Consider the following 20,428-nt stretch of genomic DNA (forward strand, 5'->3'; position numbering starts at 1 on the left):
CTTGGGGTAAATGAAACACTTGAAGGCGTCACCTTGGCCTCTGGAAAACTACATGTGTGCATTTTTTGTGTGTATGTTTACAGAGACTAAATAATTGGTCAAAAGTGTGAACACAGAAGAATCAGTTATGAGGATGATCGTTAGTGGCACCCTAATGGTTTGTGTGGTCACAGAGGCTGAGGGTGATCAGAGTACCTGGCTAACTTCGTGGGATCAGCGGAAGACTTAGCTGGGCACCCAGCTGTGAGCGGAGCCCTGTGTGGTGGCTGGGCCAGCGTAGCCTTGGCCTCCAGGCAGTATGGGGTCAAAGTTGAAGTCAATGCCATCTCCATCCATGAGGTCACTGTTGATGATGTACTCCACGTCACAATCCAGGTTTTCGGTGAACATGTCTATGTCCAAATCTGTGGGCAGTCGGTCCTGTACGGTCTGGAAGCAGGACGGAGCTCCGAACTGGCTCATCCCCTGCAGACTCAAGCCGGGATTGGCTGAGGCGACGGGCCCTCCAGGATGAGAGCCCACCGCTGGCACCGTGGCGTGCTGAGCTTTGAGAGCAGAGAGCTGTGACGGGTCCTGAGACATACCTGAGAGGATCATCCCCAACCCCATCTGAGAGTGATGCTGGTGTTGTTGTTGTGGCTGCTGCTGCTGCGGTTGCGGCTGGTGCGGCGGCTGCTGCTGACGGTGAAGGTGATGCTGCTGCGGCTGCATCTGAGCCTGCAGCGCCATGGGGGCCACCGTGTTCGGCTCCAGCCCTTTACCCAACAGCAGCTGGTTGGGTTTGGATCTCACGCCCACCACGGATGAGCCCAGGCCCATCAGGCCCACCCCGCCAGGGCTCTGCAGGAGGGGATCCACCTGGGTCATCATGACATCACTCGGAGGAGGGGAGTCAGAGGTGAGGAGCGCCTCCAGGCTGGAAGGCACGTGGGGGCTGTAATGGCCGCTCCCACGAGTGCCGGTGCTGGACATGGGGTTGAAGAGGGAGTTGCTGAAGGTTGTCGGCTCTTTGCTGCTGGGCCCACACTGAGAGATGGCGGCCTGGGTCCCAGTGTGAGTGGAGGCTTGTGGGAGGCTGGATGGTTGCAGCTGATGGAAGGAGGAGAAGCCTGAGCCACGAGGCAGCAGAGTGGAGGCAGAGGGCAGCGGAGTGGGAGGTGCCGGTGGGGCTGTGCTGGGACTGGCCCCTCCCTGCTGCCCCGTCATCAATGTGAGGCCATCGATAAGATCCAGCTCCTCCATGAGGGTCTCAGTGAGGGTCGGGGTCAGGTTGCTGGCAGTGTATCTTCCCAGCAAACTGTCCTCTGGCAGGTTATCGTCATCCTCCTGTCCAGGAGCGATGGGGGACAGGCGTCCGCTCAGGGTGCTGGCGTTGGAGCTTGTGCGCGGGCGGAACGTGGTCCACATGTCGTTGTCGTCCAGGCTGCCGCGGGACGAGGGGCTGCTGCTGTTAACCCCCCATTTGGGAAACTGCTGGGACGAATTAGGGCTGTCTGCGCCTGCTGAACCTGTGCTGCCGTCACCCTGCAGCGCCCCTCCAGTGCCCCCCAGACCCGCTGCTCCCGCCTGCTTCTTGGTCTGCTTGGCCCTCATGCGGCTCTTCAGCAATTTGCTGCTGTTGTCCATGGAGGCAGCCCGGCGGCGAGGAGCTTTCCCGGTCTTCCCTCCCTCTGGGTTGAGCATCCACCAGGAGCTCTTACCTGTTGATTCATTGTGCACCCTCAGGAACTTGTTGTGGAGTGATAAATTGTGGCGAATTGAATTCTGAAAACAGAGAGAAAGAAAAAAGGGAAAACTTGAAAAAAAAGTGTATCTATGGAGATTAAGAGAGGGTCTCCTGTCAGTAAACATTATTCTATTTGCTACTATTTTATTTATTTTACTTTCACTACTAGTAAACATACTTCAGCACTGCCAAACTTCAGCACTTAAATCACGGAAATACATGATTGCATTTTGGCATCTTACGTCCTACTTGGACGTTGGGGCAAACGCCAAAGGTCACAGGATAAATCTGAGGGGTCACGACATCATTTACACTTCTGTTACACTTTAGTATATAATTTTTTATCAGACTTTCCTCTAATCTTAGCTTTTTTTCTAGTGATCCACTGGATAGTTAGACATAATTAACTTAAACTAATTTACTTCAATGATTTATTATTTCAAAAAAGTGGGTCACAACTAATAGATGAATATGAATGTGAAGGAAGTAGTTGTTACTTTGTATCGAGGGGATACAAGCCAGAAATAAATGGAAACCTCTCCTTTGACCTGCACTAGAAAAGTATTTCCTAAGTCGGATTTATTTCAGGTCAGCTCAGATCTGCTTTGTCCCACAACAAAAAATTATTGTTTCTTTGATATTTGGATTAATTTTTCTGTTTTTGCCCCTCACTTCTGCAAACCAGCGCTCCTATGATGCAACATAACTTAAAGCTATAAATCTGTGACTTATGGCACTTGAAGCATTGAGTCCAAGCTGTGAAGTGATGCAGTAAAGATGTACACCGCCCATTTGCTCACCTTCCAGCCGGCTGAGCTGTTGCTGTCTCCTTTGTCTCTGAAGTAAGGCACTGTTTTCACCATCCACTCATAGATCTGTGCCAGGGTCAGCCTCTTCTCAGGTGAGTTCTCGATGGCCTGACTAATCAGATCTGCGTAGCTCTGGTTCCCCCACGCGTTGCGCCGGGATGATCCTTTGCGTGGCGTCGCACCGGCTCCGCCCACGCCGGCCACAACCCCGCCCTCGACCGCCGCCGCAGCCTTCTCGGGCTCGGACGTGATTTGCTGCGTCTCGGGCTTGTCCTCATCGGCGGGTGGGGTCCCGGCGGCGGACTCGGTGCCATCAGCGCCCTCCGGTTTGACAGCAGAGATGTCGGGTCTGGGCAGGGGCCACGTGCAGGAGCGGGGTCTGCTCTGCGGCTCGAAATCTGGGTCAATGGGGGGCACAGACGACTCCTCCATGGCGGTCCTCTGAACTTCCTCTCAACCAGACAGATGGGACCACTTACACATCTACCTTTAGAATGTAAGGGTAACTTTGAGCGGATGATGCTTTAAAAAAAAAAAACCTGACAGAAAAACAATATGCTTCATCCACTGCGGGGGTGTAAACAGAGGGGCCTAGAGAGGAGACGTAATAATCTGGACACACCAATAGCCTCAGTTAATCCTCAGATTGGAGATTAGGGAACCCAAATAATCTCCTTAATAGTAACTATCATAAACGCTCCGATTTATATAGACTGAAGGAGGGCTGGGATGGGAGTCCCTTTGTCTGAATGAAATAAAAACAAAAGTGGCAGAGTGGAAATGAGCAAACATCTGGATCTACAGAGGTTTTGGCTCACATGAAAATGAATGACTAAATCTTAGAGGTGCAAGGATGCAAAAAATGCCATTCCTGTCAACACATTTTGATTAAAAAATATCTGTCAATGGGTAAATGTAATAAAAAGTATACTTGAAACTGTAATACCGTAATATTTTACAAATAAATCAAAAATGTCGTACCAAAATTGTCAAATTATGTGGAAATGTATATTCAATTTCTCATTCAAGCTCGGGATTTCTCTGAGCTGTAAAGCTATGAACACTACAAACAGGGATTAGCTGTCTAGTGTTACAAAGGAGCTTCTCAGGAGAGCCCCTGTCCGTCTCCACTTGTAAACAACGTGATGTCTGAGCGCTGTACAATCCACAAAACCTCGACCCAAACTTTTTTTTTTTTTTTTAAATCACCAAAACGACACTCAAACACTCATAGAACAGTCCAGTCAAGCCTGAAAACGGATCGGCTGATTATCCCACCAAAGGTTTTGTTCTCCAACTAATAAAAAAAGTGTAAAAAAGACGGTGGCCGCCGTCTCTTCGGCCTGTGTGATAAAGCCGCTGTAACTAAAACCACCAGAGATACTTCAGCCAAGAAGGAGGGACGGGGGAGCCGATTTAGCAAAGAGTTTAGTAGTGTTTAAGAGGATAAAAAGTGGTGAAGATGAGAGAAATATGCGCAGGAAGAAAACTCCGGGCTTCAGGTCTGCATGATCCGCCACATTGCGGCCGGGCGCATGTCACCATCTGCCATGTTTCTCCACACTCCTGCCGCGGCGCACGATGCTCGAAGAGGCGGTTATAAAACCCTCCAAACCGAGGCCCGGAGCTCCGCCGCTCCCCGCCCCGCCGTCTCCGTAAACAGGCTACAAAGCGGATCCCCGGGTGGTGTTTGGGTGAAGTTGGGTCGCCTCGGAGGTCTGTCGGCTCCCACTCGCCGCACTTTGAAAACAGCACGATAGCCTCCGTAACGTTAGCTGGTTAAGCTCCTGCTACTCCAGAGTTTACAATCCGTGAAAAAGTCCGTCAAATGCCTCCGGTAACTCCCCCCAAGTGGTCGCTTTTAATCGCTGATGACTTTTGTAAAAGTTGCCGTCGTTGTGGCTGTCCAAATATCCGCTCCTTCACTGTCTTTTTGACTTGTTTTGTTTTGTTTTGACTCGAGGCGAAGACTCCCTTCTGACGTCTGTTTACCACTGTCAGCCAGCCCGCTCTGCGCATGCGCCCAGTGGATTTCTGGGAAACCGAGTCGTTCATGTGACAGCACTGGAGTAAACAGCATCTGAAGGAGGCAGCGCGAACCTGTCCAGGTACATTATGTAACCGTTTATGAAAGTGTGCTAGTGCACTTAGGGCACTTAATGTACGGTTTAATTAAAGCAGATTAGTGAAGTGATACTAGTGACAGACTTAAACTACTAAACAACATGCTTCGATATAACTAATAAAGATAATGTTCAAAAGTGTCCCTCTACTGTGTGACTGGAATAACATAGACCCCAAGGCTGAAAAAAAAAAAGTTCACCTTGTGCACTGCACTGTGAGTTTGGTGTTTTATTAGTTTGGATCAAAACTCCATCCATTGTCTACACCACTTATCCTTAAGGGTCACAAGGGGGCTGGAGCCAATCCAAGATGACACTGAGTACATCCTGGACTGGTCGCCAGCCAACACATAAAGACATACAACCATTCGCATTCACTCTTGCGGGCAATTGAGAGTCACCAATTAACCCTAACCTGCATGTCTTTGGACTGTGGGAGGAAGCCGGAGTACCCGGAGAAAACCCACACAAGTACGGGGAGAACATGCAAACTCCAGCGAATTCGGCTAGCGAATTTGTACCTACCCACTGGATCCAAACTAACTCTTTAAAATACACAATATCACAAACAAACAAACCTGCAAAATGACTGCTTTTGTCAATGGAGTCTGGTGGCTTTGAACTGAGATATATAACAGCTGTTTCTAGTTAAACAAAGAATATCTTACTGGTCTGTATCTGTAGGGATGCTTCCCATTATGTTAAGACACTTCAAATAACAATCTGAGCCTGTCAGTGCCAAAAACAAAAACAGAGCCACAAGGTCAGGAAATAATGAAGGACCCTCCTGAGTCAATATTGTGCCTTTGTGTTGCAAATTCCTATAAAAAAGAGGATGTGGGGCCTTGGGGCAGTTGTCCATTTTGTACTGTCTGTAATCCATCTTTACTCCACGAGGCAGACACTTTTTAGAAGTTGGGCGTGAAAGTTCACTCTTCATCTTGGGACCAATGAGTGTGACAGATGATCTTACATTAAAGGTCCCCTTACTAGCTTTTTGAGAATTTCAACCACATTTCATCTTCATCAGTCCATCAGTTCCACGCTAAGCCATTCATTGATAAAGATTGTAGTATGTGGTTGAAACCTGATGAAGGTCTAGGAATCGAAATGTTATATTTTCAGTAAAGTTAAAGTTTACAAGTAATCTGACAGTTTGTTGGAGCTTTCTGTGGCTGAAACCTCAGAATAAGATAGTAAGTGAGTTGAGTTGAGAACTTGCTGAAGTCTGACTGGAGTCACAGTTTCATCCATTAAATATGTGACTTTGGCTCTACTAGAGTCGTATTATTAGACATATAAGAAATGGATTCTGTGAACTTGAAAATGTTGCTGGCTTGAGCTATAGTCTAAGAAATTAATTAAATTTTTATCTGCTTTGTCTGCTGAGGAACAAAATATCTCAGTTTATTGTTTTTTTTAAATATTAACTATACTATTCTTATTGTATCTTAGTGTGATTTAGATCTGAGACTTGACTGGAGATTGTGATGGATTTAGGTGTGACTATTACTTATTGCCTTGTCATATGGATGTTTAAGAACTGGCAGGGTCTTTGATGATTTCTGTGTACAGTCACTAGCTGACAGGAACCTGATGAACAGTGAAATGACACAACAGATGTGATGAATTAGAAAACCTGCAGTGAGAAAACATCTTGTAGGTTCTCAGTTTAATTCAATTGGGTTTATTGGTATGACAGTTAGCCAAGTAACGAAATACATGAATGAATGAAGGAATTAATAAATAAATACATAGATAGATAAATAGATAAATAAATAAATACAATTGGTCCAATACTTTGGACAGTATACATTAAACCTCATTAGTCAATCATATATGCAGTATATATAGCCTTCTCATACTGGTTATCCATATGAATCCCAGGGGGTGGGGGGGCAGTGGAGCCAATTCAGTCACAGAGCCGACACATAGAGACACACAACCATTCACGCTCACACCTACGGGCAACTTAGAGTCACCAATTAATCTGCATGTCTTTGGACTGTGGGACATTATATCCTATATCCTATATCCATCCATCCATTATCTATACCACTTATCTGTCAGGGTCGCAGGGGAGCTGGAGCCAATCCCAGCTGACTTCGGGTGAGAAGAAGTGTACGCCCTGGACTGGTCGCCAGCCAATCACAGGGCCAACACACAAAGACAAACAACCATTCACGCTCACGCTCACACCTACAGGTAATTTAGAGTCACCAATTAATCTGCATGTCTTTGGACTGTGGGACATCATATCCTATATCCTATATCATTATCTTCTAATTACATCCCAATGGATCACTTCACACTGTGTGTGTGTGTGCCTAGGGCATTCACTGTCCCTCAGGTTGTGGCTTGTTGATACATGTTGGGCAGTTAGATCTGCTCTGCCTCCAGAGTTGAATTTGTTGAAATAAATGCTCCTTGTTTTACTGAATGTTTTTTCTCGATGCCTTAGTGCAAAGCTTACTGTTAAGGTTTCAGCAAAGTGAATTGTCTTGGTGTATTATGTGCTTTAGTCCCAATGTAGTTCTTAGAGTATTTGTCAGATCTCATAAAATTGTAATATGCCACTGATTGTATTGTATTCTGCTTACCTGTGATACTCTCTGTTCATCCTGCTGAAAAGAAACCTGATACATCCCGACTTATACTGTAGCCTACTTAAACTTCATCTCTAACATTTGCTTTTAAATCCTGCACTGTTCCTCTTTGGCCTCTTTGAGTCATGCCTGAGAAGAGGCCGGCTTCCTGTGTAAAAGCCTGCTGTGGCTCCAGGCATCTGAAAGCTGCTCTACCATGACTCACCCGACAGTTCATGGTGTGGGATCAACATCAGGGGCCAGAGAACATGTGCTGTCTGTAGGTAACCAGGAAGGAGGCTTGACTCACCACAGTGCTGAGCTGTCTCCTGTTTTGATTAGCTTTTTCTATGCCAGGTTTTACACCCATGTCCCCAAAGGTGGATCAGTGTTTGTATCGGCCTGCTGACTGGATCTTCATCTTGGATGAAAATGTGAGGTTTTAAGTTTAAGGATAATTCAAGTAATTTTACACCTTTGCCTCATTTTTACATATTTTGGGTTTGAAATGACTATTAGGTACAAAAACTTTTGGAAGTGGTCCAGTCGATCGCTTTGGCTGACAGCCAAGGGTGGCAAATGATTTACAACGGCTGAAAAAAATCAGGATATTGCCCTAGATCACAAAATATCTACTAAAAGCTTTTGTTTTTGCCACTTGACAGGCTCAGATTGTCACTCAGAGTGTCTCACCAAGAACCTTTTTGTTTAACCAGAAATAGCAGGACATGCCAGACATGATTGACAAAAATTGTAATTTTACATGGAAGTTGAGAAGTCTTACCCTGTCTCATTCAATTGGTTTGTTAGTGTTATTGGTTGACTTCGGTGTTTGAAAGGTTTAGTTCAGATCCAACTAAATACCTGTGTAACACATTATAACACAAACAAAATAACTGATTGAGGCAGCGGTTGACCAACAACTCCTATCTTCTGCAAGCTAAAATTACTAACATTGTCTGTGGAGTCTGAATTGGAGTTTGAATTGTGCTATACAGTGGTTGTTTCTGGTGACATGAAAAGGATCTTACAGGTCTAATCTCTGTAAGATTAATTTCCGTAATGTTGTCAGACATTTTGCATTACAATCGGAAAAACAAACACTTTTATTAGACATACTTTGATCGGGTACAATTGCCCTGAAGCCACTGCTTCCTGTTAGCTGCTTGTCCTCGCCTGCCAACGGAGGGTTCCTTTTGAACCCAAAATACATGTATGTAAAAACAGGGCCTTTAAAATGTGATTACAACATACTCACACTGAACAAACAATGGGCTCTGTTTTAATTCACATTAAACTAAACAGATAGTGTAGTTTTATACTGTTCAAATATGTTAAGATATTAATGACAACTGAGCAAACTCAATCCGCTGATGAAGACCATGTGAAATGGTTCATTTCAACATTTTTGCCAAACTATTACTTCCAAAGACAAGAATGAGCATTAATGCTGAGTACTGGGAGTAATCAGGGCTGCTATACAGTGATGTGGCTCTAAAGGAAATGTTTTTTTTACAATATAGATTTATTTATAATGCCACAGAGCTGAGTTTACTCAAGCTGGACTTCAACTCCCAGAAGCCTTCGCGGTCGTTCTCTGTGTTTACAACCAGCTGACATCCGGCGTCTTCCCGTCCATTAGCCACCGATACCCACAGTCAACGATATCCATCCACACTCGATATTTTTCTCATGAAAAGCGCCTTCCGCTGATTCTTCAACTCAACTGAATGCAAAATCTCATCACATTCATCAGATGCAGGTGAGGGCGACAGCTCAAAGAGTTGCACATTTCAGTTAGCCCGCAGCTAGCGTTAGCAGAGTTGGCATAAGCTAACACAACAGCTACTGCTAATGTTAGCAAAAGCCTTCTCTGTTCGCAGTCCTCAGTTTCAACATCTGTCAGGACAAAACTCGGTGCTAGACGGTGTGATCGGGCGAGATACCTTATCTAGATATTTAACTTGAAGTGTTTTATTACTTCAAGCCAGCTAATCAGCAGCGACGGTTGAGTCTAGCTAACGCTGATATAAGAAACGTTAGCCCGCTAGCCTAACTAGCTTCACGTTTCCTGTTAGACTTAGGCTATTAAGCTCGCCGCTGCCGTAGCCTGGCAAGTCAAGTTTTTTATTTTAATCTGGCAAATTAAGTGAGTCTGTTTTTTTCACTAAGTTACTTATACGATTCCAGGTACATATTCGATCCTGTGCAGGTTAGATCGATAATGTTATGATGTTAGCTGTGGCGATAGCGACATGCTAGCACGGTGGATAATGGATTATGTGCAGTGCAGTTATGGTGCCAGGCGGTGGGAAGCAGCCTCACAGTGTCTGTGTTGTTTGTATTAGGGCTCTGGCCCCGTCTCCAGCAGTTGAAGCGCACCAGTCCTGTCCTTTCTGCTCCACATCCACGGCCTTCCTCCTTCCTGAGCCATGACCACCCAGAGGGATCTTGATATGGTGAGAGAGAGATGCCACCTTTTCTGGTCTGGAGTTGTTTTCCAAAAGCAACACAGAGTTAAGGTGATGATATCTGTTTGCCAATGGCATGTGTTCTCTCTGCATCGTTATCTGTCACGCATACTGCTACTGCACGATAAATAGACCATTACTGTGTTTGAGTATCACGGTGATAACACTGAATGAACGTTTCCCCAAGTTAAAACAATTTGGGGTTTGGGGTGGGGGTGAGAAGGAGGGGTCATGGATTAGTCAACACGAACACTTAGCTGGGACAGTGACTGCTGTTCCTGTGAACACCATCTGTCTAATCTCAGTTAAAACGTTGCCCTACTTTCCTTTCAAGGTTTAGACGCCAATTGATTATACCCTCTTAATAAGTCCTGGCCATGGCCCCCTCCCACCATAGGAATGGACAACACTCATTTAGAGTCTATTATATTAGAAGTTATACAGAGAATTAAAGTTTCTCGTAATTATGATCTCTGTCTGCTGGCTTCATGTTATTGGCTCTTAGTCAGACAAAACAGGACATTTAAAGACAATTTGCTTAATTGAGAAAAACAATCTTGATTTAGAAAATGATTTTTAGTTACAGTCCCCAAAACACAAGCACTTCTGTGGCACGCAGCCTCCCTGTTAGAAATTTGAAAAATATATTTTTCAGTCAAAAATATCAAATGTGTTGAGGGCACCTACTTTAGGTACAAACCACAGCCAGGCAGACTGGGACTTAATGGATCAACTCTCTTGGCAACTATAACACAGGGCAGCCTGGTTATGTTTTTAGGAAACTTGACCAGCATTAAGTATAGATAAGCCGTTGGTGCCTCTGTTAACCCTTAAAAAAGTAATTCAAAACAGTATTTTAAGGATTAAATGTCTTTCTTTCAATTGGAGAACCTCCAGGACCTTTGTGATGCAGGGTGTTGCCATCAGGCAGATCAGACTTTGTTTTTATTTTGTTGGGGATGAAAGGGACGTGGATGGGGATTGTTAATGATGACATGGGCATGTAACCCCACATCGAGGTTATTCAGTTCAGAGGGGGGAGGGGATGGCAGAGGACCACTGAGGGAGGATTGTATTTGTAAACAGATCAGAGAGTGGGGTTGTCCCTCCCTGACGTCACACCTCGTGGTTAAGTCTCTTTGTTCTCCCCTTTGTGATTTGTGAACCAAAGAAAGTTCATGTGCCATCTTTTGAAGAAGGGCAAATGTCGGGGCAAATTAATCCCATCTGTCAATTCTGACTCTTAAGTAAAGAAGTCCCGCTAGAAAGATTTAGTTGATGGGATGTTTTTCCTCAAAGTAATTTTTTGGAGTAGGGGCATGATTGATTAGAGATGATGTATTAATGGATTGATAAGTAACAGAACCAGCTGCAGCATAAATCAGATGACAAAATTCTAAAATAGATCGATAATTCAGGTCAGAGAGATATTTTAATCCTGGCTGTGAGCTGGCTATGCCTACAGAATAAAATAAAAGGATAAATGAATGAATATAAATGCAAAAAAATGACTGAAAATCCTTTATTGATGACAGCTTGAAACCAATGAGAAGGAGCAGGATTTGGATATGAGAATGATTTAAGTTCATCAAATAGGTCTCAAATGCATCAAAAAATAGTTGTAATTTACACAAAAGATGTTTTCTTTTGTGAAATATTGTACGTGATGATGAAGAGAGTAAACAAATTTAACCAAAAACTACATTCATATACATCATATTTTTCTTATGATGTGTTTATCACGCTGGGCAGGTCAGAGGAGTAACTTCATCCGCCATCATGGAGCTCATCAGCCTCTATGATGTACAGTGTATAAATGGCATCCATTTTCAAACATTTCATCTGGTGTAGATACAACTGGGATCAAAATGTTGTCTATTTAAATACATTTGTGGGACTGTGTTTAAAATCCACGTATAAAAATCTTCCATGTTGTTCACACAACATGGATGTGACCACCCGTAAAATCTGCACCTTAACCTCATAGTCGGTCTTTCATTTCAGCCCAAAGCAGCTAAACAAAGTGTTTTGTTCAGTTGTTCTGTCATATTAGTAATAATCAATGGTTACACATGTTTGACTGGTAATTGTACTACAAAATAGGACTAAGACTAATGGGTATTTTCAAGTGTCGATTAAGCTGCCAATTATTTTCAAACTACTTGATCTATAAATTTTTCTAATCTTCTTCATGTTGGTTTTGTTTTGTCTGTTGAAAAGTCTGCGTAAGATTCTTCACAAAAGACAAAGAAAAGCAGCAAATCATCACAGTTGAGAAGCTGTTACAAGGTGTAATGTTCTGCATTTTGAAAAAGTTGAAAATCAAAATAGCTGCAGATTAGTTTTATGTTGATTATTTAATCAATGAGTCGTGTCAGCTCTGCCTTATAGTGTGTGTTAGGCTGCTGTTAGAGGTTGTGTGTGTGTCAGAATAAGAGAGATTGTGATATCTTTAAATTTTGTAGTAGAAGTGTCGAGTGTCCTACATGGATTTCCTGGTGTTGGTTTCATATTTAGGCCTTCAAGGCATGTCAGAGAAGCCATTCCTTCTTATTTTTAGGTTTAGTTTTTTCAGCAGATCGGTTTGTGTAGTTGCCCGGAGGATAAAATTTGGAGGAAGCCCCAGTGTTAGAGACCCCTCCCACACACATATGCACAGTCCCCCTCTGGGCTACGCACTGGCCATGTAAATTTAATAACATGGCCCAGAGCTGTCTGGGACACCTGGGGTTATCGCATTAGGCCGACAGCCCGGAGAGGAGCTCGCAGCGCCCTGGAACTAAAGGGCCAGTGTTCCCCCGTCAGCCCCACCCTTATCTGTTGTCGTCTCTGGCAACAGGGGCTCACTTCAGTGTAAGCCCTCAGTGAATGAAGTCGCCCAGTCAAAGGGTGGAGATCTGGTTTGGATAAATCTAATTAGACTGGAATGCCCGTCTCTTCACAGCCCTCTGAAGGTCACCTCATGTCTGAAGAGGTTAGAGGAAGTGGACGGATTCCACCACAACTAATTAAGAAGAACTTTAATGGAAGTTTGCTGCTTGTGCTGGCTCATACGACACTGCTGTGGACTAAGATTGAGCTGTTTTTGCTGTTTGTGTTTGTAGGTGCACCTCCGCCTTATCCTGGTCAGTGGGAAAACGCAAGACTTCACTTTCTCCCCAAATGACTCGGCCACAGACATCGCCAAGCATGTATTTGACAACTGGCCTGCAGGTACGTTTTTATGGGAATCAGTGTGCACTTCTTTGTGTGTTGTGTTTCATGGATTATTTCAGAGATTGTATTACTTTGTTCTAAATAGTCCATCTGGTTCAGTCACAGCTTTTACCGTCACACATTCATTGTTGTTTTAATCCCTTTGCTAGGACAGTTTTCTTGTTTTCTTATGGCCTACCGCTACATAATACATGTAATGGAGACCTTATATACACTGTTTATATTAGAAGTCAGTATGAACACAGGCTAATTTAGAAAGTCAGAAGCGACTGGAAGGGGAACGAACAGTATTACGGGGTAGAACAGTGACAGTAAACAATAAAGCTGGACCTGGCCAGGCCAATATATCAGCCGATGTTAGCCTATTGCAGATTACATTGGTATCAATGATAATGTTATGTTCATGTAAAAAAAAAAAACATTAATATATATACTGATATACTGCTATCAGAGTTTTTTTATAGTCCCTTATATCATACGAGCATTGGCCTCAAATGTCCGGCATGTGCTTTGCCTCAGTGAGTGATGCAGTTGTTTCTCTGCTCTGCAACAGGATGGGAGGAGGAGAGGGTGAGCAGTCCCAGTATACTGCGCCTCATCTTCCAGGGACGCTTCCTTCATGGCAACGTTACCCTGGGAGGTAAGACACCATCACTGAGACTACTCTTACCACAGTGAACTAAAAACACTCCTGCAGATTGACTAAAAAGAGTCTCACGTGCTGAAACTTTTCTAGAGCTCTTTTTTTTTCTTTTCTTTGCTCTGTTGTGACATGGTTCGGCTTTTATCACCTATGGTAACTGGCAATTGCATTGAAAGCTTTGCAACATTTCCAGGAAGTGGACCTTGTGTAAACAATTATCAGTCAAAATGCCACCTTCAAGGCCAGTAATGAGCCTTCAACCTCAGTTATGTAGATTTTGTATAACACATAATGTGATTTTTACTTTAATCCAGGTGATTTAGACCTTTTCTGAGATGGTAAACTACATGTACTAATATCATGCATCAAGACATAAACATCTGAAAGAAAAACTAGGTCATAGAGTTGCTCACTCCAAACTTGTGTTTGTGCTTTAAATCATACCGGATGCCCACCCCAACCTACAGAGTACTTATTACAAATTTCCTTGGTGACGATATTGTAAATACGGTTGAGACTGTTGGCTGAACAAGTTTTTCTGCCAGTAGCATTTTATGTTTCAAAAATGGGGTAAAGAAGTGAAGTATATCTGTTACAGTAAATCTAAGGAAAACAGAAATGTGTGCACGTCTCCCATGAAATCTACATCTTTGTAATGGTCATAGGTTGTGCACAGACGTGTGTCTTCTTTACTTCTTCCTTATGTTAATTTCACAGTTGCTGAATACATCCTGCTCTTATCAGCATAGCAGTATTATGGGGGGGTACATGACTCCATGAACACATTTGTTGTCATAGTAACAGACAGTGGAGTCAAGTTATCTCTTATTCTTGAGATGCACACAGTTTAACAGATGAGCAGCTGAGTCAAAACAAAGCACAGTAAGCAGCAAATGAGAGAGAGTTGCTCGTCTGATTTGATTATTTAAAATTCATTAAACCTTTTGCCCCGTGAACTCTCTGCCCCGTACCTGCGACCTACAGCTGGGAGGTACTGACCCCCAATCAGATGGGCTGGTTTAGTGGTGCAGTTTTAAGTGGCCAAGCCAAAAAGCTTCTTCTCTGAAGCTGAGGTCAGACCAAAATCCATGTGGTGGTGAAGATAAGGGGGAGCAGGAAATCACATGGGTCAGGTCAAATACTACCGGAAGTGAATGCGTCTCGATCGGTCCCACGTAGGCCTGGCGGCACCGTAACAGCTCTCATCTTGTGGGTCCACAGAAAAACATTAGCCTGATTTTGTCTGAAGTACAATATTTTTCAATAACACCACAACTGAAAAGAATCTTTCAGTGCACATAAAACACAATCGCTTTCTCTTGAAATGGTTTTCTTCTGTTTTTGTCCTTTCTTGTGTTAACTGTGTTTAGTAATACACACCTCACTTCTCATTATTATCTTTTGTTCTTGTATTTATTATTCATATGGTTATTTCTCATGTTTCTTTGTCTTTGTAAAGCACTTTGGAACTTGTTTTTGAAGAGTGCTCATAGAGTCATAGTGTACACTATAGTAAGAAACAATGAATCCTATGTTTCATATGTTCAGCTTTAAAGCTGCCGCCGGGCCGAACGACCGTCATGCACTTGGTTGCCAGAGAGACTCTTCCAGAGCCCAACTCTCATGGTGAGGATCTTCTCTCTGTCTTCTCCTTTTCTGTTTCCTCCTTTAGTAGAATTGCAGCCAGACTTATCAGTATAATGTTGGGATCATCGTACAGGATTAGATGTCATGTGGCATTTTAGCCTCAAAGTCACTGAAGCTCAGTTTAACTGCAGCAGAAAACATTTCATTACAAACATAAGTTCAATGAGTTTGTAGCTATGTAGCAAATTACATAACATGGCTTAAATGTTGTGTTTGTGGTCTTCAATGTGTTTCTTTTTTTTTTTTTCTGATGGAGGGAAGTAGAACAAAATAGGTCAGAATTATATGAATTTTAGTCTCTTTTTGCCTTGTGGTTTGCCGGCTTTACTGCTCTACGCAATTGACAACCTGTTTGATGTAATTATAAATTATTAGGACAATAAATACATTGAATTGTCATTCTTAAATCAATTTATAATTAGTCTTGACAAGTTCATGGATGTACGAGTCACATGAGTTTCTTTGAATGGCAAACTGTGTAGGCTATTGAATTTATGACCTTTTTATGAAAGCTGAAATATAGAAAAATTTGGGTTTTATCAAATTCACCCAGCTCTGCCTCGTCACGGTCCGTTTTGTTTGACCTTTCACGCACATCATGCAGTGATCCTGTGCTGCCGCCGCGGCCGCTAACCTCAGCCTCAACCTGATCCCACTCAGAAAGCCTGCGGAGCGATTCGTGCTCTCTTCCAGTTTCAGCTGGTTGTTTTTATCTCACTTCGTGTCTCTGTGCTGTCTTGTCTTTGTAGGTCAGAGGAACAGAGAAAAAACCACAGAGAGCAACTGCTGCCTCCTCTTGTAAAGCAAACAGAACCCCTTCCCTTTACCCTAACCACACACACACACACACACACACACACACACACACACACACACACACACATATATATATATAAACATAAATACACCCTGTTCTCTCCTGCCTGTCATCCTGTCAGCTGTGGATTTGGAATAAATCACAGGAAGTCTGGTTGGGGCTGTCAGCCGCTTTGGTCGAACACTTGTCCAATCTGAGGCTTTTTTTGTGCCAATATATTCAATTTTTGCCCCCAAACTTTTACTGTTGGCAGAATTTGCTGTTATTCCTTTTCTCTTTTTTTTCGAAGACCATGACATTAAAACAGTACCTATGTTCCCACGCCGACTTGTTTGCTGCCGGACAAGTTTTAAAGAGCTGTCATACGTAGTGAAAAAGACCCAGGAACTCTTCTCTCTTTTGCTCTTCATGGACACAGAGTTGCTATAAAGGATGTCTGGGCTATTACCCATCCCTACTAGTCACATGGATGTTTCCCCAGGTCTTACTGAATGGTGTTAACCCTCTCATTGCACTTAACCAGTCTGTTAATTCAGAAGTGTTTATTGTGTTCATCATCTTTTCCCTCATGGCTTTTGTTTTTTTTTTTGGTCAGAGGAGCTGACCTTAATTCCCCACGTGGTAGAAAATGTGCCATTCTCCTCACGAGACTGTCTCTGCCTCTCTGTTACTGAACCGGTTGGTCTGTATCAGCACCAGTGGCGTTTGTGCCGTTGCCTTACGCCTGTTTGTTCCTGGAATTGGACCAATGGAGAAAAGACTTTTATGGGGAAGAGCTGTGTAAACACACCAAGGGGACGTTCAGGTCCACAAGGAAACAGGAACAGACTCCCAGCGAGGCTTGTAAAGATGGAGTCAGGGGATTGGGTGGATCGCTTGTGTGCCATCAGGTGTCGTGTTCGCACCTCTGGCTCTGACTTTATGGACTAGACTGTCGATGTTCCCTCGAAACGGGAGCCAGTGCGGCGGGCCAGTTAAATGCAGACAGAAGGAGCGGTTGAAGATGAGAGGAAGGAGTGTCGTCGCCGTGAGACCCCCCCCTCTACTGGACACTGGGAACAAGGCAGAGGGAGAGCTGCTCCCACTTAGATGAAGAGTTATAAGGAAAACGTTGGTGGTGTTTGACCTCCTTTTCATTTGGATGCTGTCTTTACTTCTTGTTTGCCTTTTATCGTGGAATCCAGTAATATCACTAATATTGAAATTTAAATATATCAATTTTTATCTTGTGTATAGGTATTTGTTCAATTTTAGTGTGGGTGAGTTTGTGTATGAGTGTGTCTGAGGGTGTGTGATGCACGTGGCATACTGTATGAGGACTAGTGAGGGCATGTGGTCTTTAAAAAAATTAAAAAATAAATTAAAAAACATAAGGTGGTGCACTGGGAGTGTTGATGGGCTGCGGTTTCTTCAGAAACAGTCGGAAACCTTTTGATTCCTTCCATTGAGTGTCCTTTGGTTTGTGTTTTGTCAATCAATGTCACTGCTATGAAGTTTAGCTCAGTATGAATAAGTGTAAAAACTAAAATGCAATGTGGTCTACATAAAAGCTTGTATTATAAATTAATAAATCTTTAAATAAGGCAACTTCTTTTGATTCCTTTTTACTCCGTCTCGCATGGCAACATAAGACAGAAGCTGTGGATGTGCAGCTAATGGTTCTTATTGATTTCAATCTTATAAATTATCAGAGAATAATGGCAAAAAAAATGTCCCAGAGTCCAAGGCAGCTTCTTCAAATGTCTTGTTTTGTCTGATCAACAGTCCCAAACTCAAAGGTATTGAATTTGCATTGTAAAACATTAAAATGATCAGCAAATGTTCACATGCAAGAAGTTGAAACTGGAGAATTTTACTGAAAAGACTTTTAAGTGATTAATCAATCAAAGTGGCTGCTGTTCGATTTTTTTTTTGTTGACTAACTGATAAATTAACTTCATGTTTCAGTCTTGGCTGTTTTCCATTTTCATATGTCCACTACTATAATGTCATACAGTAATTAAGTCTTTTGCAGTCATATACAAGACAATCAGCAGGCTTCTGTCACATCATCTTCTGTGATTTTGGAGAAACACTTCACAAAGAGAAAGCAAAATGTTTCTGCAAAGATTCGCTACTTTTTTTGATTTTTCAAAATCTTTTTATTTCTCACAACCATCCACGGTTTATTTTAATTTGTGCAGCTGTTTGCAGCGCCTCCATTTTCCTCTATGCGTTGCATTGTGGGTGAATTATGTCCATCAGCTGCGCACTAAAAACGTTGTTTCAAATAATAAGATATTCTCCAGACATGTTTTAGACTAATAGAAATTAACATTTTAAACTCAGATTTTATGTGAGAACAAAGAAGTTTTCCCCAGTCCAGCAAATGAATGTGAAAACAGACTTCTAGTGTCAAACTGCACCAGAAGGCTCAAACATCCAAGTAACAAAAAAACACAGCAAAACACATTTTTGAGTGAAGGAGTCTTCAATTTAGTCACTAGTCGAGTGTAAAAACACTCCGACTTAGCATGTAGCTGAAACACAGCTGACATAAACTACACGTAGTCTAACAAAAGACTCTTTTTTTCAGAGCTTTCAGCCACATCTCATGAGCTTTATCAGCAGTGGAAGAAGTTCTCAGATCCTTAAGTTAAAATACAAATACAAAAATGTGAAAATACCTTGTGTGCTGTCAAACCAACCTTAAGTATTTGTAAGACTCAGCAAGAGTTATGTTGCAGGAAATATTTTTATTTGTCACACTGATGTTTCCAGGGTCTATCATGTTTACACTGTGTGTAGTTTTATTTATTGGCCTCTAGGTGGCAGTGTCCCTCTGTAAGCCTAATGAGTGGTGGTCATTATTGGCTGGTTTTACACTGTGTGGATGTGTACACGTTTATTTTGGCTGTTCCTCGTGCACTGATTTAAGTTAAAGTAGCACAATAAGTAAATAACTTACTTTAAAAAGGATCCCTCTGGCATTTACATGTTGCGTGTAATGAAGCATCTGACAGATGCAGTTTCAAACATTGTACAGTTTCAAAGGAAACAGGAGAAAGTCTGGTGATCCTTTAAGTCAGTGCACTTCATTCTGTTGTTATAATTGGGTCATAGCTTTCTCTTGAGCAGATTTTCAGCAGCTTTCCTCCATCTGCCTCAGGAATCTGCTCCTGACGTGTAGCTGCAAGAAGTCCAGGTTTCCAGTTGACACTGGCAGTGCACGTTAGGAAAAGTGCAGTCAACCCACATCTTTCTCAACATGCTCTACCTCCAAACCTGTTATTGTGTTGAAACGACTTGTCACTCTGCGTCTCCTCACAATTTCCACTTGCTCTTATCTGAGCTGCACGTTGCCACCAGCGAGGTTTGACAGTTCAGTGGAGAGTTTCTGTCTGAGCAGGAGCCTCCAGCTGACCACAGAGGTGATCAGCACTTTATATGAGAGTCCAGGGAGGCAATCTGTTGAAATATTTGCTACTTACGTCCACCACATTCAGAGCATTTGCAGGATGAATTGCTTTCTGTGGTCGACATGACTCAAAGCACGCGTGCAGCCAGTTTCTTGGGTGTGCTGCGGTGGGCTGCGGTCCAGCCAACATCCACTGCTGCTCTGCCTCTCTCCGGAGGGAGGTCTGCGCTCTGGGCTGCCTCCTCTAATCCTGATATGGAGGGCTTAACTCCCACTTCTGCTCAAACACAAGTGCTGTTACATGAGTTAAACAGCACTTAAGTAGGATAATTTGTGTTGAAAATCTGGAACAAAAGTAGCTCTTATGAGGACTCAGTAAAGTAAAACTACACAGTGTAAAAAGTAATTCTTTCAATCAACATTTTAATTAAGTGAAAGAACAAAAGAATCGGCTGCAAAATGTACTTAACAAAAGTAAACATATTGATTATTCATATAAACCCCATTTAAGAATATTAGACTGCTTTACTACTACTGCTATATATTGTTTTTAGTTTATTCAATATCTGAGTTTAGCATATGTTTGGTACATCTGAAAAGTAACTAGTTACAATAGTTTTCAAACATGTTTTGAATTATATTTTCTTCTAAAATATAATGAAGTAAAACTATAGTTGTATAAAATGAAAAAACTCAATGATCATGTCTACCCAGAGCCAGGCTAGCTGTTTCCCCCTGTTTCCAGTCTTTATGCTAAGCTAAGCTAACAGACTGCTGATTGTAGCTTCATAATCAGCATACAGACTTGACAGATTCCTCTATGTCTCCGCATGAAAACTGTTTCAGTGTTCGTTGTGGTCGATAAAGTGACTCCAATAAGTTTCAAGAGTCTAATTGATTTTCACACTGAATGGAAACCAGCTGATAAATAAAATGGTGGAATAAATGCTCTTGAAAATGCTCAGACCAAATATGATTTGCAGTAAAGGAGCGA

At 42.7% G+C, this 20,428-nt stretch overlaps 2 protein-coding genes across 2 annotated transcripts; one reads left to right on the forward strand and one right to left on the reverse strand.

The window, feature by feature from the left end:
* Window positions 1–200: 200 nt before the first annotated feature.
* foxo4 (forkhead box O4) lies at window positions 201–3,860 on the reverse strand. Its single transcript, XM_070836573.1, has 2 exons — window positions 2,527–3,860; window positions 201–1,764 (listed from the first exon to the last, which is right to left on the reverse strand). Exons 1-2 carry the CDS (start codon window positions 2,965–2,967, stop codon window positions 226–228), a joined length of 1,980 nt encoding a protein of 659 aa, XP_070692674.1. The 5' UTR covers window positions 2,968–3,860; the 3' UTR covers window positions 201–225.
* A 4,985-nt stretch (window positions 3,861–8,845) lies between these two features.
* ubl3b (ubiquitin-like 3b) lies at window positions 8,846–17,616 on the forward strand. The gene is made up of 6 exons (XM_070837245.1): window positions 8,846–9,005; window positions 9,592–9,702; window positions 12,819–12,927; window positions 13,484–13,570; window positions 15,122–15,199; window positions 15,970–17,616. The coding sequence occupies exons 2-6, from the start codon at window positions 9,676–9,678 to the stop codon at window positions 16,020–16,022; spliced, it is 354 nt and encodes a 117-aa protein (XP_070693346.1). The 5' UTR covers window positions 8,846–9,005; window positions 9,592–9,675; the 3' UTR covers window positions 16,023–17,616.
* Window positions 17,617–20,428: the final 2,812 nt, after the last annotated feature.

Source organism: Pempheris klunzingeri, chromosome 9, assembly GCF_042242105.1.
Source record: "Pempheris klunzingeri isolate RE-2024b chromosome 9, fPemKlu1.hap1, whole genome shotgun sequence".
Taxonomy (NCBI): Eukaryota; Metazoa; Chordata; class Actinopteri; order Acropomatiformes; family Pempheridae; genus Pempheris; species Pempheris klunzingeri.